The sequence below is a fragment of the Macaca fascicularis genome, chromosome 5 (assembly GCF_037993035.2).
Source record: "Macaca fascicularis isolate 582-1 chromosome 5, T2T-MFA8v1.1".
Taxonomy (NCBI): domain Eukaryota; kingdom Metazoa; phylum Chordata; class Mammalia; order Primates; family Cercopithecidae; genus Macaca; species Macaca fascicularis.
The window spans coordinates 170,899,960-170,925,486 of NC_088379.1; the positions used below are offsets into that span (position 1 = coordinate 170,899,960).

The 25,527-nt window shown below is 34.1% G+C and overlaps 1 protein-coding gene across 2 annotated transcripts in view; it reads left to right on the forward strand.

Moving 5' to 3' along the window:
- Positions 1-25,527, forward strand: part of TLL1 (tolloid like 1) — a 225,490-nt gene that overhangs the window by 125,404 nt on the left and 74,559 nt on the right. For both annotated transcript variants that reach the window (XM_005556244.5, XM_005556245.5), the window contains 3 exons: positions 4,039-4,144; positions 12,032-12,156; positions 23,470-23,585. In XM_005556244.5, the coding sequence (XP_005556301.2) occupies positions 4,039-4,144; positions 12,032-12,156; positions 23,470-23,585 (347 nt within the window). The remainder of the gene's footprint in view (positions 1-4,038; positions 4,145-12,031; positions 12,157-23,469; positions 23,586-25,527) is intronic.

Here is a 25,527-nt window from a genome sequence, read left to right on the forward strand (position 1 = left end):
TTTAAAATTACCCATGATGATTTTATATTTTAATTTTTTTTCCTGGAGACTGTGTGATTTCATGCATTTTTAGACTTGCTTTCTTTTTTAAGATTTAGCTGTTTTATTTCTAAACTTTGGTGCTTTCCAAGAATGGGTGTGAGCTATTGAACCATAAATTAATATTATTAAATATTTCTTTTTTACTTAAACGTTTTTTGTACTAAGTTCTGTAATTTATGTTATAAGGATTTTAAAAGGGCCCAGGGTTTGCCATAAAACGTGCTGCTACCATAGGAATCTGTGTTATACCACGTACAATTTCTGGAGAAAATCCAGTGAAATGAGTCATTTCCAAGCTAATATAAATAGTTTTTTCTGAGATTTTCCTCTTAAACTTGACTACCTTCAAGACAAATTCTTAGGAAAGTTTTCAGTAATTGAAATATAATTTCTACTTAAAATCCATTTTTCTCTGATAATTGATATTTGATAATGGCCTCAATGTAAGACTTTTTATTTGTTTAACTTTTATGTACATAAACATCAGTATATTTCAGTTGCCAAAAAATATTCTGTTGTTTGGAATTTTCTCGTAAGGTATTTTAAGTATGTATTTTAAGCATAAGCAAAGTAAAAATGTGTTTTTATTTTCTTATTCATGATCAGTTTTGTTACAGACCTTGAATTCCTTCTGTAATTAGCAGTACTGACCTCTTTATTTGCTCATTATATATTTGATGCCAATTATTTATTGAGCCAATTTTAGGCATTGAAGATACTGTCATGAAAACTACAAAATTTAGTGTGGGATATGTGCATTATGTATAAATGATTGCAAATGAGTGAGAAAAGTGACAGTAGTTAGTAATATATGTTGAGAATACTGTAGCGTCCAAGCAAGGCGTGACGAGAAGTGCCTTAGTGAGTCAAGGCAGTTGTAAAGGAATGGAAATTCAGAAGTAAAATAGAAGTATTTCAGGCGGACAGAAGAGTGATTAAATTTCAAGCAAAAAGAACTTCATGAGCAAAGCTACAATTACAGAAAATTGAATTATTTTTATGTGACCATTATGGTTGATGCCGTTACAAGTGGGAGATTAGTTGGTATCTTATCCTTTACTTAGAGAAGATTCTCTATGATGTAAACCTGGGGAGGAAATTCAGGTTTTATTCTCTAGCTAGTGGGGAATAATTAAAGGATTATAAGCAGGAAAAGTTCAGATTAAAATAAAGAGAACTCATTTTCGCATTCAGACTTACAGCGATCATTAACTGGGTGTGGTGGGATGTGCCTGAAGTCCAGAAAACCTAATAGAAACCTAAATAAGTAGATTTGAGAGGTGACTAGTTTCTTAGTTAGGGTAGTACATGTCAAAAGGAAGAAGAGGAAATAGTCTTTCAAAAATATTTTAAGAGGAATATCATCATGTGAGGGGAAATCTTCAAAAGTTTTCTTTTTAAGCCAGAAGATGAATGTTGGTACCATCACATGAAACATTTGAGATATTGAAATATTGATAAAACAGCATGTTTTTGAGAAAGAGAAGGACAAATAATGATTCAATTTAGCATATCCTTGAATTTAAAAAGTCTTTATATGATCCTTATTTTGTAGAGAAAGGAAAGGTGAGTCTGGACTTCAGGATGTATCTAAAGATAAAAATTTGACATAGATTTGACTAATTAGGGAAAAACTGGAGGGAGAAGAAAAAAAGGTTGAGGATATAAAATGGGCAAAAACAATATTTAAGCAATATTTAGTAGAGAATGTCCTAAAAGACTAAGAATGTGTTGCCTAAAAGGTAAAAGAAAAATCAGTGGATTGTGGTGTCCTGGAAGCCAAGGAAATAAATAATTTGAAGAATGGCAAAGTGATCTGTAGAGTTAAATATCAAAAATTAGTTTAAAAAAGTATACTCCTCTATATAGAAGACTCTAATGCATGAACCGACTACCAAAATTCATCCTATATATCACTAGGAGGGAAATAAAGAAGAAATAAATCTGAAAGTTATTTCAACTACCACATAAATGAGAACTTTGCTGTTAAAAAGTTATTAGTGTTTTCTAGCCAACAGAAAAAAATAATTTATTGGGTGAGATTTCCTGAATGATGGGAACCACTGTAACAGAGCAATTCCAGTATGAAAGTGTTCATGTTGAAGATTAATCTTCAACAAATTTGTGATTTGCTGTCACTCAGAAACTTAAGATCAAGTCTTAGTCAAGGGTGATGTCTAATAAGCTCACACTTTGGCTTCGCATTTGTATGTAAAATCAGTGATTATGATAGGAACCAAATTGGTATAAGGATCTAATCCATGTTGGAATATGATTTCAAGAGGGAGGCTTGCCATTTTTAAAACTGTCAAATGTGGTTTCCCTTAGTGCTATGTATTCTGTTTCTCTTTCCTTCTTTCATGTAATAAGTCTATTTTTCTGTTATTTGGGCTATGTATGGCTATGTTGTTTTTAACTAAAAAAAAAATATTGTGTCATATACACATTATGTTCTCAAGTTAGATGCATTGAAATATATTACTGAAATTGCGTAATGTTCTACTTTCAGAAATTTTTATGAAACATTTTGCCTTAGTTAGAGAATCTGGTCCCATATTATACTCTAAATTGAAATCTTACAGGTTAGTAAGTATAAAATTAGATCCATAGCTTTTTGAAAATCTGATTGTGGATTTGTTATATTAGACTTCAGATTCCTTATGAGACAAGAGTTTTAACATTTGCCTCTATCATGGGTTGAAGAGAATGTTGAATATTTCCCAAGAATGGTTATAACATAAATAGACCTATCAGAGATTTGTGGAGCACATATTTCATTACAAGATCTGGTTAGTTAATTTTAAATTATGTATTGTTTAAATTCATTTAAAGACAGACTAAAACACTTTGGTCTGGGACTTGGGTTCAACTCCAGGTTGATTCTTCATTCTTAATTCTCAAGCAAATATCCCGGATTTCCTTTATCACATGTAGGAGAGACATAACTCAATTTCTTTATTGCCTTTAGAAAACTCTTTGTTAATGTGATCTTTTTATGTTTAATTGAAATATGGCAATTGGAATTAAAAACCTAAGTAGATGAATGGCATAATAGTTCCATTTTTAGCTCCAAAAGTGAATTTGGAATTCCTGTAGCTCATCTTTCTTTGTCTTTTGATGTTTCAAAGCTTTTTGTTACATAAGTGATATGATTTGCACAATCTTTGGGTACTTAAATTGTGAAATCACTAAAACTTAAACTCTGTTTTAAGAAATGTTTCTTTCTGGAGCCATTGAATTTAGGTCTGTGTTCTTTTCAAATTTCGAGAAATAATACTACAATACAGATACAAACAGGCAATTGAAAAATCTATTAAAAATGATGTCCAGAAGTTAAACTAACAGATGTGGAGATTTAAAAAAACATTCAAGTTCTGAAGCATATTCTTTTTAATCTCAAAGGACAACTGCCTTTTCATCAAGAATAAACTTGTTTCATTTTTAAATGAAAGTAGAGAATTGGCTGCTATTGTTTTATCTTGTGTGATGAAATCATGGAGCTTAAGCCTGCAGAGCTTTGTTTAACTAATACTGCTTTTATATCTTTTCCCATTGTTTCATAGAAGGTATCTAAACCAAATAGGAAGATAATTTTTGTGGGACCTGGCAGACCTAGTCATAAAAATGGGAAACTCATTAGATAAAAACATAACTTTTTGTAATTATTTGTCCATTACCAAAAACACAGTAAGATTTTAAAGAAATAAATATTATGAGGTGGTAAAAGAGCATATGTATGAAACAAAGTCAAAGTATGCTTTTTGGTAGTCCACCTTTTTGCGGAAATTAACACTTTGTTCCAATTCAATATTGCTTTTCAGTATGATGGTAGAGTGAAGACAGATGCTTTTTGCATGTGCCTGAGCGTTTGTATGTAAATTTGATCAGCAAGATCAGTCATTTCACAAAGAACAGATGCAGGTGTAGGAAAGGCCTTCTGGTCTATTTTCTGTCCGTTAAAAGGCTTCTGAGATTTTGTTTATCCCTGGTTCTTAGGTCAAGAGTACAATTTTCTGAAGATGGAGCCTGGAGAAGTAAACTCACTTGGAGAAAGATATGATTTTGACAGTATCATGCACTATGCCAGGAACACCTTCTCAAGGTTGGAGTCTCAGGTTATACCTTTTGACTTTTAATTCCTTTCCTCCATGTGGCTCCTCACAAAGCTATGCCTGACATTAGAACTAGAATTGCTTTCAAATATTGCTACCTCACTGCAGAAAGTAGAAAAATAATCCATGAACATTTATAGCCAAGAGCAAGTATTTAAAAGGCATTTTAAAAATATAATTTTACATTCTCTACCAAAAATGTGAATTTAAAGTGATAAGATGGTATAAATTATGTAAACAGTTTTATACTTCTAAATCATTAAAAAGTTGAATTAAAAGCATTACCAACCCAATCAGCATGTTAAATTGGCAAAGCATTTTTTTAATGAAAATTGGGTGTTCATAAGCTAAATAGGTTATTTAGCAGCTCAGTTGGAATGTTACAGTCTAGGCGACTTGTGCTTTATACTGTGTATTTTCTACTGCTCAAGTACAACTTACACTCAAAAACTGATATTACTAAATGAATTGTCAAATAACAGATTAGAAAGATATTTTGCCTCATATAATTTAGAATTATAGTTCATCACTCATTAACCTTAAAATTATGTCATTAATGACTTAAAGCTACTTTTAAAGAATGCAATAAATTTGGGTTTTGATCTACTTGATTCTAAAGATGATGTCATCAAGCAAATAGTTCCCAGGTAAGGAATTTGGAACTGTTAAACCATTGAATTCACCCCTTTTTCCATTTATGCCCATTTTATGCTCTTATGTTATTTCAACTCTTTTTTTTTTTTGTGCCCACTTATGTCCATTTCACAGTTCCTTAACATCTATTTCTGAAGGCAAGGTCAGGAAAAGGGAAAAATATTCAAATTTATTAAGCTGCTTTTATAAAACTTTTTTGGGTAAAAAGTAGAGAAGGGTGTGTACATGAAACCTTAATACTTGGACACATTCATTAACTATTCATTTTTTCCAAACCAAAGTTTATTATTTAAAAAATTTGTGTTAACTGTGTTTTTAAAATTACTGTTTTCTAAAGTACATTATTTTATAGACATACGTATTCATTTGTTAAAATATAATTAACTATCCAAATGCTTATTTTTTTCTAGAATATGAATTTAAGTTTTGATAGAAATATCTACCCAGTAATTTGACCTGAAATTAATCATAAAGAGTTACAGAATTTTATTTTCTGGTAAATGCTTGGAATGGAGTTTTCTATAAAACATGTAATAAATGGGTATTTAGGGTCCAGTTCAGTCCAAGTGCCTCTCTTCTGCTACTGAATTATGTTATTTAGAACTAACCTGAGTTTTGATTCCTTGGAACAGAGAAGGTACTGGAGAGTAGAGAAAAACGATTTCTTCTTTTTTTTTTTAAATTTATTTATTATTATTATACTTTAAGTTGTAGGGTACATGTGCATAACGTGCAGGTTTGTTACATATGTATACTTGTGCCATGTTGGTGTGCTGCACCCATCAACTCGTCATTTACATCAGGTATAACTCCCAATGCAATCCCTCCCCCCTCCCCCCTCCCCATGATAGGCCCCGGTGTGTGATGTTCCCCTTCCTGAGTCCAAGTGATCTCATTGTTCAGTTCCCACCTATGAGTGAGAACGTGCGGTGTTTGGTTTTCTGTTCTTGTGATAGTTTGCTAAGAATGATGGTTTCCAGCTGCATCCATGTCCCTACAAAGGACACAAACTCATCCTTTTTATGGCTGCATAGTATTCCATGGTGTATATGTGCCACATTTTCTTAATCCAATCTGTCACTGATGGACATTTGGGTTGATTCCAAGTCTTTGCTATTGTGAATAGTGCCGCAATAAACATACGTGTGCATGTGTCTTTATAGCAGCATAATTTATAATCCTTTGGGTATATATCCAGTAATAGGAAGACTGGGTCATATGGTACTTCTAGTTCTAGATCCTTGAGGAATCGCCATACTGTTTTCCATAATGGTTGAACTAGTTTACAATCCCACCAACAGTGTAAAAGTGTTCCTATTTCTCCACATCCTCTCCAGCACCTGTTGTTTCCTGACTTTTTAATGATTGCCATTCTAACTGGTGTGACATGGTATCTCATTGTGGTTTTGATTTGCATTTCTCTGATGGCCAGTGATGATGAGCATTTTTTCATGTGTCTGTTGGCTGTATGAATGTCTTCTTTTGAGAAATGTCTGTTCATATCCTTTGCCCACTTTTTGATGGGGTTGTTTGTTTTTTTCTTGTAAATTTGTTTGAGTTCTTTGTAGGTTCTGGATATTAGCCCTTTGTCAGATGAGTAGATTGCAAAAATTTTCTCCCATTCTGGTGGTTGCCTGTTCACTCTGATGGTAGTTTCTTTTGCTGTGCAGAAGCTCTTTAGTTTAATGAGATCCCATTTGTCAATTTTGGCTTTTGCTGCCGTTGCTTTTGGTGTTTTAGACATGAAGTCTTTGCCCATGCCTATGTCCTGAATGGTACTACCTAGGTTTTCCTCTAGGGTTTTTATGGTATTAGGTCTAACATTTAAGTCTCTAATCCATCTTGAATTAATTTTCGTATAAGGAGTAAGGAAAGGATCCAGTTTCAGCTTTCTACTTAAAGCTATTTATGACAAACCCACAGCCAATATCATACTGAATGGGCAAAAACTGGAAAAATTCCCTTTGAAAACTGGCACAAGACAGAGATGCCCTCTCTCACCACTCCTATTCAACATAGTGTTGGAAGTTCTGGCTAGGGCAATTAGGCAAGAGAAAGAAATCAAGGGTATTCAGTTAGGAAAAGAAGAAGTCAAATTGTCCCTGTTTGCAGATGACATGATTTATTCTTTTTGTCCTTCACAGTTGATAAATCTTTAGCAAAGTTCTAAATGTATGTTTCCCCTTATTCTATACTCTTTTTCTATGTTACATTGCATATTTTCCCATTAATTAATCTGCTCTTGTTGCCCATAGTCCGCCTAACCCACACCTGCTTATGCGTTGAATGCCAATCAGCCTTTGTTTATTAACTGATCCTATTGTTTCAAAACCATCTTATGCATTTGTCATAAATAAACTCAACACTTCTACAGTACAGGAGATCATATCCACCTGTTAGAGGATAGCCTCATTGTTTCATTCACATTATTTTATTTTTCAAGTCTTTAAAGAAGCTGTTTATTAACTTATATTTAAATGATTTTCAGGAAAAGAAAAATTTGACACAGGTCTCATTCTGCTACTCCCTCAAAGTTTTTGAATTTTTTTTTTATTATGGAAAAACACAAAACATCAAATTTACTATATTAACCACTTTAGACATAAAAGTCAGTAGTGTTATTTAAGTATGTTGACACTATTGTGAAACAGATGTCCAGAACTTTTTCATCTTGCAAAACAGAAACTATACCTATCAAACAACTTCCCTTTTCCACCTCTTCTCAGCCCCTGGCAATCACCATTCTACTTCCTGTTTATAAATTTGACTGCTTTTGATATTGTATATTATACATATAATTGTGTATTATACAAATACATATGCATATACTATAAGGCATATAGTATTAGTCCTTTTGTGATTGGCTTATTTCACTCAGCATTATTTCCTCAAGGTTGATCTATGTTGTAGCATGTGAAAGTATTTTCTCACTTTTAAGGCCAAATAATATTTCATTGTAAGTATATACCACATTTTGTTTATCTTGTCATCCATCAGTGGGCATTTGTGTAGCTTCTGCCTCTTATGAATAATGCTGATATGAATATAGGTGTGCAAATATCTCTTCAGCACGTTATTTTTTGTATTTGAATAGTAGCCATTCTGAGTGTGATGTCATTTCTCATTGTGGTTTTGATTTACATTTCTCTGATGATCAGTGAACATCTTTTTATATGCTTGGTGGCATTTGCATATCATCTTTGGAGAAATCTTTAAGTCCTATATCCATGTCTAAATCAGGTTATTTGATTATTTCGTTGTTGAGTGGTAGTTCTTTATATATTCAGATTAAATCACTTATTTTACATATATATATGTAATTTGGAAATTTTTTTTCCATTTCATACGTTGCCTTTTCATCCAGTTGACTGAATCCTTTAATGTATACAATGTTGTATGTTTGATGTCATCCTATTTGTCTATTTTGGTTTTATTGACTGTGCTTTTTGTGTCATATCCAAGAAATCCTGGTCACATGCAACACCATTAAGGTTTCCCCTTGTGTTTTATTCTAGGAGTTGTATAGGTTGGGTCTTGTGTTTATTTATTTAATGCATTGAGTTAATTTTTTAAAAGTGTTTTTTAAAAAGAGCCCAATTTATTTTTCCATATGTAGATAATCCAGTTTTCTCAGTATCATTTGTTGAAAAAACTGTCACTTCCTAATTGAGGAATCTTGGCACCTTTGTCAAAGATAATATGATCATGTACATGGTGATTTATTTCTGTGTTCTCTATTTTATTTCACTGGTCTATAGGTCTGTCTTTATACCAGTACTGCACTGTTTTGATTACTGTATCTTTGTTATATGTTTTGAAATCAGTTCTGTGAAGTTGGATTGTAAATATTAAAATATTTTTTCTTTTTCAAAATTGTTTTAACTATTTGGTGTATCTTGAAATCACATAGGATTTTTAGGATAAATTTTTCTTTTTCAGCAAAAAAATTGTTGGGATTCTGATAGAAATTGCAATGAATCTGCAGATCACTTTGGATGTATAAACATCTTAACAGTGTTAAGTGTTTCAATTCAGGAACCAAGGGATCTTTATCTCTTCTTTAATTTCTTTCAGCAATATGTTTAGTTTTCAGTGTAAAATCTTTCACTTCTTTGGTTAAGTTTATTTCTAAGTATTTTTTAAATGCTATTGTAAATGGAATCAGTTACCTTTTGGATTGTTTGCCATAAATGTATAAAAATGCAGCTATTTTTGCATTTTGATTTTATATCCCATGACTTTGCTTAATTCATTGACTGGTTCTAACAGGGTTTTTGTGTGTGTGTGTGTGTGTGTGTGTGTGTGTGTGTGTGTAATAGTTAGAATTTTCTATGTATAAGATCAAGTCATTTCCAAACAGTGAGAATTTTACTTCTGTCTGTCCAGTTTGGATGGCTTTTATTTTATTTTATTTTGTCTCATTGCCCTGGCTGGGGCTTTCAGTACTGTGTTGAATATAAGTGACAAGGGTGGGCATCCTTGCCTTGTTCCTTATCTTAAAAGAAAATATTTCAGTTTTTCACCATTGATTATGATATTAGGTGTGGGATTTTCATATATAGTTTTTATTATGTTGAGGTAGCTTCCTCCTATTCCTAGATTTTTGTGTGTTTATTATGAAAGCGTGCTGAATCTGTCGAATACTTCCATATCAGCTAACATGATCATATGGTTTTTGTTTATTCTGTTAATGTAGGTGTTTGAAGTTTCTTAGTTTAAAAAATTCTGAACCCACAGAGTCTATAGAAGTTCCAATTGTTTTTATGATGTTGCCCATAAATATATTTAGGAAATAACTTATGGGAAGAATAGGAATGGATATATAGGGTCTTTATATGAGTGACTATTTTGTAATATACATGCTTCTGAACTGTGGACTGCCCATTTTTCATTAAAAAAGTTGTAAAATTTTACAAGTTTTTGTTAAAGGCATGGCTAGTTTGCTCTTTCAATGTAGTAAGAACAAATCAGGAACAGTAAGTGAACCATGATATGATCTGTCTCTGCCTATTGATAGTGGCTCACTGAGGAGGTTCAGTAAGATCTTGTATTACTTGTTGGAATATGGAGAAAAATAATTGTTAACTTCCTGACCACAAAGAAGAAGTAAAGAATGAGTGACTAACTCCCTTGAAATGGAAAGGAGATTACCTTAGTAGACAGAATGAAACAAAATTCATCATTCTGTTGTCTGAAATTGAATATATTCTCTCCAAGATGTCATTGACCTTTTTAAATTGAATCTTTTTTTGAAAGTTAGGAAAAAATCAAACCCCAGAGACCACAAATTTGTTTTTAAAAATAGAAAAAGAAAATAGTGAATACTTTGTTAGTACTGAAATACTACAGAAATCTAATACTCCATTAATTTGGGTTTACGTAATTAATGTATCTGTTGACTCATGCCTGAAGTTACAAAGCTTTTCTCAATGCTACCTTGTAATTTCTTTTTCGATTACACTGGCCTGCCCAGAGTGGTTTCTTTTGAAATATGCACAAACTCTCACTTTTGATGTTCAATTCCCATAAATCACTAGCTCTACTTCTCTACTCTCTTTTCAGACAGTATACATATGGAGTTCTGTAGATGTTTAGATCTTGTAGTAAAGAGTTCCAGTCTGCCTATTTGAATTACTTGTATCTAAAGATCAGTGCCCTTTCCCTTACCTAGCAGCTAGGGCAGTTAGTAAATAAAATTGCTTGTAGATCGTATTACTCATCTGCTTACTATTTTCCTGTAAATTAACAGTTGTCCTGAGAGTAAAAGTTAAATTATCTGGCTGGTACTCAGACATTTTAGGGGTCCTCTCATTTCTGAGCTGTTGTGTTTCTTGTTCTTTCTGTCTGGAAATACTCTACTGCCAGTTACCCATATTTCTCTGATCTTTACTTTCTTCATGTGTGACTAAAATGTCAACTTTCAAGTGAGTTTCATTTTGATTACTCTATTTAAAAGCAGTCTATCACTGCACAATCAATATCCATTTTCTCACCTTTATTTTTCTCCATAGTACCTATTACTACCTGGATTATTAATCATTTGTTTAATGTCTCTTTCCTTGCATTTGAATATTAGAATCATAAAGGAAGGAATTTCTGTTTGTTTTATTTACTGCTATAAATCCATACCTAGAACAGTACCTAGGAACTGTTTCCTAATGGAAGCTAAGTAGAGCTGAAAATGCTGTTCTTTTAATGCGAATGTTAGTTTAAATTCATTATATTCATTTATAAATTTTGGAAAGAAGTGCTCCATCACTATCTCAATTTAAAAGATATTATACAAGTTTATTTCTTAATCTAAGATATTTTTATATAAAGATTTATTGTTGTTGTTGTTTGTTTTTGGTAAATCCACAAACACACAACTCATACTCCTCAAACCCTTGGAACAGCCTCCCAGTTCATTTAACTTTTAAGCTCCCACTTCTTTAGAGCTCTAAATGTTTGACATACATTAAAGAAAAAATTAGAAAGTATTTTTAGGGCATTATATTCAGAACTTTAGGTCATGCATATTAGGAAAGATTCGTGAATCTTTTACCACAATCTTGATCCCAAACAACTCACTATCTGTAGTTTAACATTATCAGGGCATTGATTAGGCTTTCTTATTTACTAGTTTTACGATGGAAAGATTGAAAAAATTGCTTTAAACTGCCCTAAGTTTTGACATTCTTTTTTTTTTTTTTTAAACATATGCTGTAATACTTGGACTTCTAAGAATACTTAGGTTAAATTAGTAGTTTAATTCAGAAAAATTAACCTATGTATATTTTGTTTTACTCTTACAATCTTAGTAACTTCAACATAGTTTATTGTAGTTTGCTACTAGGGAAATAGACCTCTATGAGGAATCATTGTTTTACAACCTGGTAATCTAAGGAATTCTTAGATCTGCTTGGGAAACCAAAACAAATGTCATGGTGTAATGTACCTTGTGGGAGATTATAAGGTATTCCATATTTTTAAGAACATATGTGTTTCAAGGAAAAAAAATGAATGACATCATTGAGTTTATACTAGGCATACACATTTAATGTGCATATTTTCTTTTCTACTTTGATGAAAGTGTTTTGAAAGCCTGATACACTGCTTAAAGCACACAAGGTGTAGTTCCTCTTTGATTGACTTGAGTTTGAAATAAATAACCTTATAAATGTAAGGAATTCATGCGTTTTTATTTGGTGACTTAGGTGTGGTTTGCTTCTGCTTTTTTTCAGGGGGATGTTTTTGGATACCATTCTCCCCTCCCGTGATGATAACGGCATACGTCCTGCAATTGGTCAGCGAACCCGTCTAAGCAAAGGAGATATCGCACAGGCAAGAAAGCTGTATAGATGTCCAGGTATTGCACTACACAAACACAAGAGCATGATTGTACTTGATTGTGCTCTTCCAGATGAATAAGCCATGATTTACTCAAGCATTTATTTGTCTCCCTCCCTGTTGGCAAATGATGTGTACAGTTCAAAGTCAATAATCATAAAATGAGGCAGGAGGGAACTATGGAACATCCAATTGCTGTAAATAAAAACAAGTTGTTGAAATCCAAGTTCAAGCACAGGGATAGCATGTTTTATTTCTTTTAATTTAATGAGTGAAAGAGCAAAATAGAATGGTTGCTTGATAGTCATTGATTAAATAGTTGCATGATTTCATAGTCCTTTCTAACATAAAAAGAATATCCTTTATTTGAACTTCAGAATTGGATCCTGGATGATCTTTTCTCACAAATACCATCATTGATGGCATATAAATTACAATTTTATCAGTAGGAATTTATAACTTTGTTGTAAAAAAAAAAATGTTCTAACCAGTTGCAAGTGAACTACTGTATGTTTTGCCCCTAAATAAAGTTTCATGAAAGGTCTTAATATTCTAAGGGAACACTATGCCTTAATCGTCCAAGAAAGAAAAAGATTCTGTTTTCCACATTAGAAATCTAGATTCTATTCATCTCCAGTATACTCACAATATTTAAAATATCTTACAGCAAAGAAACATGCTTAACTTTGCATAACACAGTCTTTTCCAAATTATTTGTCCAAGGAAACCTCCTTTTACCCAATACTTACTTGTAGAATTCACTTTTGGAAGTATTGTTCTAGATACTTAAGGTTGCGGATATAATAAAACAATAACTATAAAAGTTTTAATTGGCTGCAAATCTGATAATGTTTGCAGAAAATCAGAGAACTGATGAATATCTTAATCACTGGAGTTTATAATTGCTTATGTTTATTTATATATTGTTATTGGGAAATTCTTATATTAATTAAATTTTTATGATTTCTGGTGTCAGTCCAGGGTACTTTTAGGCTATAGACGAGGGCTAGCTAATTCATTCATAAAAATTTAATATGTACTTATTGACATATGGTATAGAACCCTTCTGTTGGACAGATAAAATTCAAGTGCAAGCAAGAAAAAGTGAGTTGGTTGAATAATCCCAGGAAATACCTGGGAACTTCCCAGGAAGTTCATAATTCAGTATGTGATGGTACTTAAGTCATTGATTCAACCCAGTGGATTCTGTTGACAATCCTGCTGAGAGAAGGGATTTCCTATTCCTTAATACTAGATTTGCTAAGGAAAATTGTAAGAAATTATGATTTTTTTTTTCAATTTTACTGTAATTGTTAGCTTTCTTGTAATTTAGGACTATTAAGTTTTTAAAAGGGCAGTTGATACTTTTGGAGTTTAAAGCTGTGTATAAAACCTTTTACATCATAATGATTCAATAATGAAAGTGGGTTTTCAACATTTTTTTGTGTATAAATATATCTGTCTGCCTCTCTAATTTTTCCATGTACCAAAAGACATTTTACTTAATATTCATTAATTTATTTACTTCGTGTTGTTTACTTAAGTTGCATTCATATTTACATAAATGCCTTGAAAACATTTTATGTATGTTAGATACACATGTATATGTGGTATATTTTTTAAATTCAAATTTGTATAGGAGAAAATGAATTTATAAGAGAATGATAACACTACGACAAAAGATATGGATGATCCTTGACTAATGTCTAGTAACATTGGGCATATACTTTTCAACTTTTAAAAAGTGAAAATTATTTGATTAATAGTAACTAAGTAAATGGCCACTTTGTGTATAAAAGTATCTTGATTATATCTCTAAATGTATGCCTACATACATTACATTTGAGAAACACACTAGAGATTTGTATGCACACGGAATTGTAGGGAAGTCAGGAAGAATAAAAAACTAAGCTTATGATACTGTAATTTAATTTTTAGCCTAAAATTCTTGAATATTTCAGTTATAAACAGGAAGATAATTAGAAGTATAGTTTCTACTTTAGATTTCAATTGTGTAAAATACATTAATGGGCCATTTTCTTACTTGAAATATAGAAATAATAATGTGTACACTATTTTGTTTAATACAATAAAACCACATTGAAGAAAGCACTATGATCTGTGAAAAAGATATTTTGTATTTCTGAAACAGTATGAAAAGCAAATAGGAAGAACTAAAAGAGATATGTAAATATACATATATATATCTACACATATATATCTACACATATATATACGCATATATGTACACATATATCTACACACATATATGTATATATACACACACATTATATATCTACACACACACACATATATATATCTTTTAGTGTTAAATTTTAGTTCCCCAAATCTTTGGGAATGACTTTTTCTTCTATCTTGGCCTTTTTTTTCACTTTTATCTTTGACTCAGTGGTTATATGTGCAGGTTTGTTACATGGGAATGTTGTGTGATGCTGAGGTTTGGGCTGTAAATGATCCTGTCATCTCAGTTCTAAACGTAGAGCCCAACAGGTAGTTTTCAACCCTTGCCGCCTCCCACTCCCTCCCCTCTAGTAGTCCGTACTGGCTATTCTTCCAATTGTTATGTAAAGTATACTCTATGTTCAGCTCCCACTTACAAGTGAGAATATGTGGTATTTGGTCTTCTGTTCCCAAGTTAATTCACTTCACATTATGACCTCCAGCTCCATTCATGTGGCTACGAGGAACAAGATTTCATTCCTTTTATAGCTGTGTAGTATTTCATGGTGTATATGTATCACACTTTCTTTATTCAGTCCACCATCGATGGGCATCCAGGTTGAATCCATGGCTTCGCTATTGTGAGCAGTGCTGCGATGAACATACCAGCGCACGTGCCTTTTTGGTGGTACGATTTGTTTTCCTTCGGATATATGCTTAGTAATGAGATGGCAGGGTTGAATTGTAGTTGTGTTTTAAGTTCTTTGAGAAATCTCCAAACTGCTTTCCCCAGTGGCTGAACTACTTTTTATTCCCAACAACAGTGTGTAAGCATTCTCTTTCTCTACAGCCTTGCCAGTGTCTGTTGTTTTTCATTTTTTTAATAATAGCCATTTTGACTGGTATAAGCTGGACTTTTTAATGTTCACCAAATAGCCCCCTCCTTTCCTCTTGTTCTTTCTCTTTTCCTCTGTTTCTTTCTCTGCCCCTCTCAGCCATTCTGTGCATGTGGATATATCTATCTCCCCTTTTGTTTCTTTCTGTTTCTGAAATAGTTAGCTTTGAGCCCTGCATATAGTTACATGTTTAAGGTTCTTCTCTCTTCCTTAAATGAAGTGCACTCATGACTTATCAGGATAAGGACAATGATACTGGCATAAATATACTTACCGCAAGCCAAATGACATTAAGCTACACTGATGCAGTAGGTTTACCAATAACTGCAAGTTATGGAATAGAGTTAAAGATTCATAACTGTACATATAAGTCTAAATAGGGTGACTTATCTGTGAATGACCCAGAAGACAGTAAGAGTTTATAAACTGAGTTCTGATTGTGTTTGGTTTTCATACAGAGAGGCAGGGGTTATAAATCTGCATATTCCTTTGGAGTTTGTTTTATTCTTACTCTTTGGTTAGAAATTCCTGGTGGAAAGGCAGACAAAAACAAGCAATGGGGAAAGGACTTCCTATTCAACAAATGGTACTGGGATACCTGGCTAGCCATGTGCAGAAGAATGAAACTGGACTCTATCTTTCACCATATACAACCATATACAAAAGTTAACTCAAGATGAATTAAAGATTTAAATGTGAGACCTTGAACTATAAGAAGACTTAAATAAAGCATAGGAATCACCATTCTGGACATCGGCCTTGGGAAATAATTTATGACTAAGTCCTCAAAAGTGATTCAACAAAAATAAAAATTGACAAGTGGGACTTAGTTAAACTAAAGGGCTTCTACACAGCAAAAGAAACTATCAACAGGCCGGGCGCGGTGGCTCAAGCCTGTAATCCCAGCACTTTGGGAGGCCTAGACGGGCGGATCACAAGGTCAGGAGATCGAGACCAGCCTGGCTAATACGGTGAAACCCCGTCTCTACTAAAAAATACAAAAAACTAGCCGGGTGAGGTGGCGGGCGCCTGTAGTCCCAGCTACTCGGGAGGCTGAGGCAGGAGAATGGCGTAGACCCGGGAGGCAGAGCTTGCAGTGAGCTGAGATGCGGCCACTGCACTCCAGCCTGGGCGACAGAGCGAGACTCCGTCTCAAAAAAAAAAAAAAGAAACTATCAACAAAAGCAAACAGACAACCTATACAATGAGAGAGAATATCCACAAGCTACGCATCTGACAAAGGTCTAATATCCAGAATCTATAAAGAACCAATCAACAAGCAAAACAAATAACCCCATTTAAAATATGGGCAAAAGATATGAACACATACTTCTCAAAAGAAGACGTACAATCAGCCAACAAACATATGAAAAAATGCTCATCATCACTGACCATCAGAGAAATGCAAATCCAAACTACAGTGAGATGCCATCTCACACCAGTCAGAACAGCTGTTATTAAAAAGATGAAAAACAACAGATGCTGCTGAGGCTGTGGAGTAAAGGGAATATTTATACACTGTTGATGGGAATTTAAATTACTTCAGCCACGGTGGAAAGCAATTTGGATATTTCTCAAAGAACGTAAAACAGAACTGCTACTCAACCCAGCAACCCCATTACTGTGTATATATCCAAAAGAAAGTAAATTGTTCTGCCAAAAGAGCACATGCATTCTCACTTTTGTCGCTGCACTATTTACAATAGCAAACTCATGGAATCAATCTAGGTGTCCATCAATGATGGGTTGGATTTTTAAAAATATGGTACCTATAGACCTGGAATACTAGGCAGTCATAAAAAAAGAATGAAATCATGTCGTTTTTAGCCACATGGATGGAACTGGAGGCCATAATCCTAAATCAACTAACACAGGCACAGAAAAACAAATACTACATGTCCTCATTTATAAGTGGGAGCTAAATATTGAGCACACATGAGCATAAACATGGAAACAAGAGACACTGTGGGCTACTAGATGGGAAAGGGTGGGAGGCAGCAAGGGTTGAAAAATTACCAACTAGGTTCTATGCTCACTACCTGAGTGCAATATGCCTATGCAACTATTTTATACATATACTATTTATATCTAAAATAAAAGTTGAAATTAAAAAATGAAAGACCTGCTGGCAAATGAAGCCAGTAAAATATATTTGGTTACTTTTAATGCCAGCTTTTTTTTTTCTCATCAGTTTTTGCTCCCAGCTTTATTAGATCTGCATTTTACGGCACTGTTTTGTAGAGGTTAATCTTGAAAAAAATACTGACCTGGTAAAGAGTATAGTTAGCTATACAAGACTGTGGGTTTTATGGTCTGTGATAAGTGGGGCCTTGAGTCCAAAAGGGCAAGTTTCTCACAGAAAGACTGTAAATACTGCTAAATGATATATAAATTTTTTAATGTATCAGAAGAGTGATGGCATTAAAATGTATCTATTTTAATTTTCCTTAAAATAATACTATCATTTTGTGAAATTTATAGCTGATAAATACCTTGTAATCTATTCTTATATTTATTTATATATGCCAAAAATATAAATTAGGTTGGTATATGAAACCACATTAGTTATTGTACAGTCAATGCATACTCATTATGAAAAAGCTAAATACAGAAATAAGGTTAGATTTTGAAGGGGATAGTATGAGGAGATGTTTCCTTCAGTTTGCAGTTGCTTTCATTGCTATTTCTTGCTCTTGGCTTTAGAGACAGGAGAGTGAAGTCTCTTTATGCATTGTTGTGTTAAGAAAGAATATGATCCCTTAGAGCTCTGGCACTCTACTACTATAAGACGCCCTCATTCATTGCCAGATCATGTAGCCACAAGCGGCGTGGGAAAGGAAGGTAGAGCTGCTTGACATTGGGATTGAACAGGTTTCTGGACACTGCTTCCAAAAGACAAATCCTTTGTCTTTATGATGGTTTCCAAGCCTTTCAAGCATTAAGACATTTTAAAGGACAGCTAGTAGCTAATGCTACTTGCCTGTCTTTGCAATCCTTTGTATTCCATATACTGTGAAGACAACAGAAGTCCACATGGGGAGGAGAATGGCTATTATTACAACACTTCATCTTCCCATTAACCCAATAATTAGCAGTTTATTTGGAAGGAGGTGATTTCTAAGGTACATGAGTGGTAACGTATTTTCTCTTGTCTTAAACGATTGATTTGTTCTCATCTTTTCTCTCTTTTGGGGTCTCCTTTTTCTATGATTCTCATTTTCTAAATGCATTGTCCTCCACTTTTCCCTACTCATAGGATTACTTTCCCTTCTTATTACTAAGATGCTTAATTTAGCTACTCTTTTGTCTTTGTCTGCTTTTTGTCTTAATTTAGTTTTTCTATAATCCCATGATCTTTTGCTTATAACTACTTAGTATTTAGACCAACTATTGGCCCTCCTGTTCTCTCAGTAAGTCTTCCTTAACTATGTCAAGTAACATAGTGAAAATTTTAAAAGTATAACATAAATTGATAATCTAAAAATAAAGGGATTTTGAGGATTAGAATCTCTATCATTATGTAAAAGTGTTGCCTATTCCCACAGGAACATATGTACCACCTATGTTCCCAAATAAACAAGTGTTTCTACTTTTAATAAGAAACAATACTTGTATGGAATGTACATATCTATGGATGCACATTTATGTGGAGGCTGTAGGGTGGAAGGCCAGTTTCAACATGCATGGAGTTTGAATGCATTGTTTTAAACACTTGCTTCATTTAATTTAGCATTAAAATGAATTAAAGCTTCTTTTCAATTACTTAAATCATAATTACTTACATTTTGAGAGAATTCTCCTAGATTCCAAATAGAATATATTTTATATAGCTGCTTTTGTATATATGATTCATGGCTAAAATATATTGCCAAGATGCAAAAAAATGCATTTAGCTATTCCTTTTAATTTATTGATGGATCTGTTTATTCATCTACCCAGCAGACATTCCCTCAATTAGTGAATGGTAGCCAGGGTCATCCAACAGCACAAGCCAGAACTGTGGGGAACATTGTTGCCTCCTTCCTCCCTCTGCTTCTCCCCTGATACTTAATGAGTTCCTGGGTTATTACTATTATTTTTGCCTTTTTTTTTTTTTTTTTTTTGAGACGGTGTCTCACTCTGTCACCAGGCTGGAGTATAGTGGTGTGCTCTCGGCTCACTGCAAGCTCCATCTCCCGGGTTCAAGAAATTCTTATGCTTCAGGCTCCCGAGTAGCTGGGACTACAGGTGTGTGCCACCATACCCAGCTAAATTTTGTATTTTTAATAGAGACGAGGTTTCACCATGTTGGCCAGTATGGTCTTGATCTCTTGACCTCATGCTCCACCCGCCTCGGCCTCCTAAAGTACTGGGATTACAGGCGTGAGCCACCGCACCTGTTCTATTTTTGCCCTCTTAGTATCTCACATTCCTGTAGTGAATCCCTTGTCTAGGTGGCATCCTCTCTTTTCTGGACGACTCTTTGGCCTCTTGCCTTTATTTTTATATCCTATCTGTTCTCCAGCTATGCTGCTTGTTGTCTGGGCTGCATACTGGATGAGAAAAGCTTCCTGGAGTTGCTTCGTTTTAAAGGATGGTTTGGGCTTGGCTATGCGGTTATAACAGAAATGTATTTTTAAATGTTCTAGTAATTTATCTCTTTTAATATTTGCTTATTTAAACATAATTTTAAACCAAAATTGTATTTATGATATTTAAAATGGAAAGGAACTATGGATTTATGAATTGTTTAAATTAACCAACTACTAAGTTGATTCAACATATTTTTATTTCTTTCTTTGCCCTAAAGATTCCTTTTTTTTTTTTTTTTTTCCTGAGATGGAGTGTTGCTCTGTCACCCAGGTTGGAGTGCAGTGATGCAATATTGACTTACTCCAACCTCCGCCTCCTGGGTTCAAGTGATTCCTGCCTCAGCCTCCCAAGAAGCTGGGATTAAAAGTGCCTGCCACCACCACGTCTGGCTAATTTTTGTATTTTTAATAGAGACGGGGTTTCATCATGTTGGCCAGGCTGGTCTCGAACTCCTGACCTCAGGTGATCAGCCCGCCTTGGCCTCCCAAAGTTCTGAGACTACAGGCATGAGCCACTGTGCCCAGCCAAGTTTATCTGTTTCTTTGGGGATTTACCTAATACAAATTATTGTGTGTCTACTTACGTTATCATTACCCTTAGTAAAATTATATAAATGTGTTCCTGCCGAATATGGAGAAGGGGAAGTTTTCAACCTTTGAGATATGATGGGAGCTATAGACATTAGACAGCAAAAATATTTGCAGATCAATATGGAGACAGCTATGATAGTAACCATGTAGGCCGGGCGCAGTGGCTCACGCCTGTAATCCCGGCACTTTGGGAGGCGGGCGGATCACGAGGTCAGAAGATCGAGAGCATCCTGGCTAACACGGTGAAACTCTGTCTCTACTAAAAATACAAAAAGTTTGCCGGGCGTCGTGGCGGGCATCTGTAGTCCCAGCTACTTGGGAGGCTGAGGCAGGAGAACGGTGTGAACCCGGGAGGCGGAGCTTGCAGTGAGCCGAGATCGTGCCACTGCACTCCAGCCTGGGCGACAGAGCGAGACTCTGTCTCAAAACAAAAACAACAACAACAACAAAAACGAAACAAAAAAGTAGCCACGTAATTAAAAGAATGAGAGTTTATTACAATAATTCCTTAACAACACACAATCTAAGTGGTGTTTCCACAATTCAAACACATTTTTTTATGCTAGAAGGAACATACGTATGGATTAATTTAAAAGTGAGATGATTCACATGATAAAAGGTTTTATAAGCTTAACTTCTCAGTTGTTTTGTTTTAAATTTCTTGTGATTAGAGCATTCGTATGCCTCTTTATATTAATCGTCCTTTATGCTTTTACTTTCCCTAATATTATTGCAGAAGTAGTTGTATTGCACACACATTATTACTCTCAGAAGAAACACCATTATGAAGTTTATATTATCGTGATAGCCATTTTACAGAAGAGAAAACCGGGGTAAAGCTTTTGAGCTTTGCATGTGGTAATGTAATTAACAAGTGAAGTGACAATGACAGCATTTAAACATGTCATCTTGACCAGAAGCAGTGGCTCACGCCTTTAACCCCAGCACTTTGGGAGGTCGAGGCAGGCGGACCACCTGAGGTCAGGAGTTCGAGACCAGCCTGTCCAACATGGTGAAACTCCATCTCTTCTAAAAATACAAAAATTAGCTGGGAGTGTTGGTGCATGCCTGTAATCCCAGCTATTCTTGAGGCTGAGGCAAGAGAATCACTTGAACCTGGGCGGTGGAGGTTGCAGTGAGCTGAGATTGAGCCACTGCACCCCAGCGTGGGTGACAAATTGAGACTCTTTCCCCAAAATAAAATAAAAAAAACTTATGTCATCTCATCCACTCACCTTGCTGTCAATGAACAGTCTAAGCATTTGGACTTAGTAGTGTCCACTTTTTTTTTTTTTTTTGCTAATTTTCCTTTAGTTTTTTAAATAATAAAGTTTGACTTTTATATCTGAGAATAAATCAACAAATTCTGAAACATGTAGTAGGGGTCAGCTAGCCTGGGACAATCACATTTATTGAAGAAAATTCACAAGTAATTACCACAACTTGAATGAACATGTTTCTACTTCTTGCATTATAATCAAACACTGTATTATCGACTTATTAATTTTTAGTGTATGTTGTATTTTGTTTAGCATGTGTTTATCTCTTAATCAGAACAGTATTGTATGCATACATTTATGGATTAAGTATATGTAATTTATTTAATTGCACTTGAAGAAATTCAATACTGGCATTCTCTGTGGCTTAGTGGGGTTTTAAATTGTTACAGAATTTATTTTTAAACTGCTGTTAATTATAGGTTTTTTTTTTATAGAAACACACTCAACTCCCAAATAATTGTTTAGCATTTAACTGATCCTACTTAGAAGCACATTGTTTGCATTAATGAAATCTTAATACATTTTCATTTTTCTAAGACTTCTTTTAACCTTACATTTATCAAGTGCCTTGGATGATTTATAGAACAGTGCGGATTTATGTATTCTTGACCTTGAGCTTTTTAATTTTGTCCTAAAGTTGCTTTTGTCTCTCTGTTCATCAGACTAAACATTACTCCTACTTTAAATTTATTGTGTTGTACAAACATAATACCTATTTTTCTGAATATTTATATCATATCTATTTTTAGAGCTCTATGCTTTGTTTTCATATTCACTATCTTTCTTTATTTAACACAAGCTATACAGATCCATTTATAATTTATTAAGAAGTTGATGAGATGAGAGTTCACTTGCTGGTAGCTAAGGCCTTGTAATATGATAATAGCTCCGTTTTCATTGCAGTGTCCTTCAGAGGGAAGGAACCGTTCTTTCAAATTGTTAAGTGAAGGTATAAAGAGTACTGGCTGCAGTGGAGGAATTATTCTTAAGTTAAGGATACTTCAAGCAGCCTAGGTTCGTGGCACATAGCATGTCTTGCAAGAGCAACAGGGAAGCCCATTATAGGATGGTGCTGACAATTGGCCTTGGATGAACACAGATCCTCATGCTGCGCAGCTAATAATTTGCTATTTCAAATGACTGAAAATTGGTTCCAGGGAATTAGACAAGCTTAGCAAGAGGAAAATACACAAATTGCTTTTTTTTTTTTTTTTTAATTTAACCTCAACTGAGAAAAGTAAATAAATGTTTGCATCTTTTTGGAAAATTTGAATCTTCCATGATGTTTATATATATTTTTTCTTATTTTGAAAAAAAAGTTTATTGTGTTTGACATTTTGATATTATCTTTGCTGACTACTCATTAGTTATTACTTAATATTTTTAAAATTTGATATGGTATTCACTTACACTTAGCCTCAATTTAAATCAAATATATTAGTGAAATGTTTCATGTGGTCCCAGAGCCATGTCATCCAGGTATCACTGGCCTGAATCTGAACATGAGCGTGCTTTAGAGTGGCTACTGGCTCCTTGGAAATTAATAAGAAAGGTTTCCATGAAGAAGAATTTTATGAATGTCACATTATTTATCTTATAATCGTATTCGTTGATTCGTCATAGGGATGCCATTAAATATACTGGAATTCCAGTAAGGGACATAAAAAGAAATTTACTAAGAAAGGAAACATCTTCTATAAAATACAAACATTTAGTCTTGTCTAATACTAAAAAAAACCCTTCAAGGCTTTATTTATGATATTCATGTCTTTTATGCAAATTAACCAATGATCTTATATTTTTTTCCTTTCAGCATGTGGAGAAACCCTACAAGAATCCAATGGCAACCTTTCCTCTCCAGGATTTCCCAATGGCTACCCTTCTTACACGCACTGCATCTGGAGAGTTTCTGTGACCCCAGGGGAGAAGGTAGTTTATACTGTCAAGCCCACTATTTTACTCTCATATAAGTACAAAGGTTCATCATCCTTCAAACATAAATTTGCTTTTTCCTTTATTCTTGTTTGATTTTTCAAATAGACTAAAAAGTTCAGAAAATTCATAATGGGAATTTCTTAAACTCCAGGAATTTTTTTGAAATATGTAATTTAAAAATTTTTAATGCAATAGGAGGGTTGAAATAATACATATTATATTCTCAGACACAAATGAAATTGTGGTAAAAATCAGTATCAGAAAGACGCTTAGAAAAATCCCCATATATTTTAAAATTTAAAAACATATATCTAGATGTCCAGTTCAACCAGGAAAAGTTATAATGAAAATTGTAAACTAATTTCAACTGTAATATCAGAAAAATATTGAATACCAACCCTGTAAAATGCAAATAGAGTAGTACTTAGTTGAAAGAAAATTCACAGACTTAAATACTTATGTTAGGAAATATGAAATTCAGACCCCAAACTAATGAGCCTAGATGACCATATGAAGAGGTTAGAAAAAGAGCAATAAAATAAAAGATATTTTAAAAGTAAATAGTAAAAGATAAAGTTAATAACATGAAAACAACATATGATAGGCAGTATGAACAAAGTTCATAGTTTGAATTGATTTAAAAAAAAAAAGAAAAAGGAAATGGGTCAGGTGAGGTGGTTCACGCCCATAATCCCAGCACTTTGGGAGGCTAAGGTGAGTGGGTCACTCGAGGTCAGGAGTTCGAGACCAACCTGGCCAACATGGTGAAACACCATCTCTACTAAAAATACAAAAATTAGCCTGACGTGGTGGCACACAGCTGTAATCCCACCTATTCAAGGGGCTGAGGCAGGAGAATCACTTGAACCCCGACGGGGAGGGTGCAGTGAGCTGAAATCCCACCACGGCTCTCCAGCCTGGGTAACACAGCAAGACTCTTGTCAAAAACAAAAGCAAGGCCAGGCGCGGTGGCTCACGCCTATAATTCCAACACTTTGGGAGGCCGAGGCGGGTGGATCACCTGAGGTCAGGAGTTTGAGACCAGCCTGGCCAACATGGAGAAGCCCTGTCTCTACAAAAAATATAAAAATTAGCTGGGCGTGTTAGCACGAGCCTGTAATCCCAGCTTCTCAGAGGCCGAGGCAGGAGAATCGCTTGAACCCAGTAGGCGGAGGTTTCGGTGAGCCTAGATAGTGCTATTGCACTCCAGCCTGGATGATAAGAGTGAAACTCTTGTCTCAAAAAAAAAAAAAAAAAAATAGACAAGAACAAACCCCAGGGAAAAAGATGAAAACATGTTTGATAAAGAAAGATGAAGACTAATAGAGAAAACACAATTATCTAACATTTGGGGAAAAAATTTAAAAGATTATTAGAACCATACAGTCTTTAGACAACAAAATCAGAATAAAAGAATCTTTTGAACATGACATCAATAACTTAAAAACAATGAATAAAATGGGCAAATTTCTTTAAAATATTACAACTAAGTTCTTATTCAAGAAGAAATTAAAAAGTATTTACAATAGCAAAGACATGGAATGAAGCTAGATGCCCATTGATGGTGGATTGGATGAAGAAAATATGGTACATACACACCATGGAATATTATGCAACCACAAAAAAAGAATGAACTCATGTCCTTGTAGCAACATAGATGGAGCTAAAGGCCATAATCCTAAATGAATCAATGCAGGGATGGAAATTTAAATACCACAAGGTCTCATTTATAAGTGGGAGCTAAACATTGAGCACCTATAGACTCAAACATGGGAATAAAAGACACTGAAGGCCACTAGGTGGGGGAGCCTGGAAAGGAGGAATGGGTTGAAAAACGACCTGTGGGTAGTTTGTACTTTGTCTTTGTTTCTTATTTGCCTGGAAGAACTTAAGTACTCTCATTAGCTGTGGTGGTCATGCAATTGCAATTTTTTTT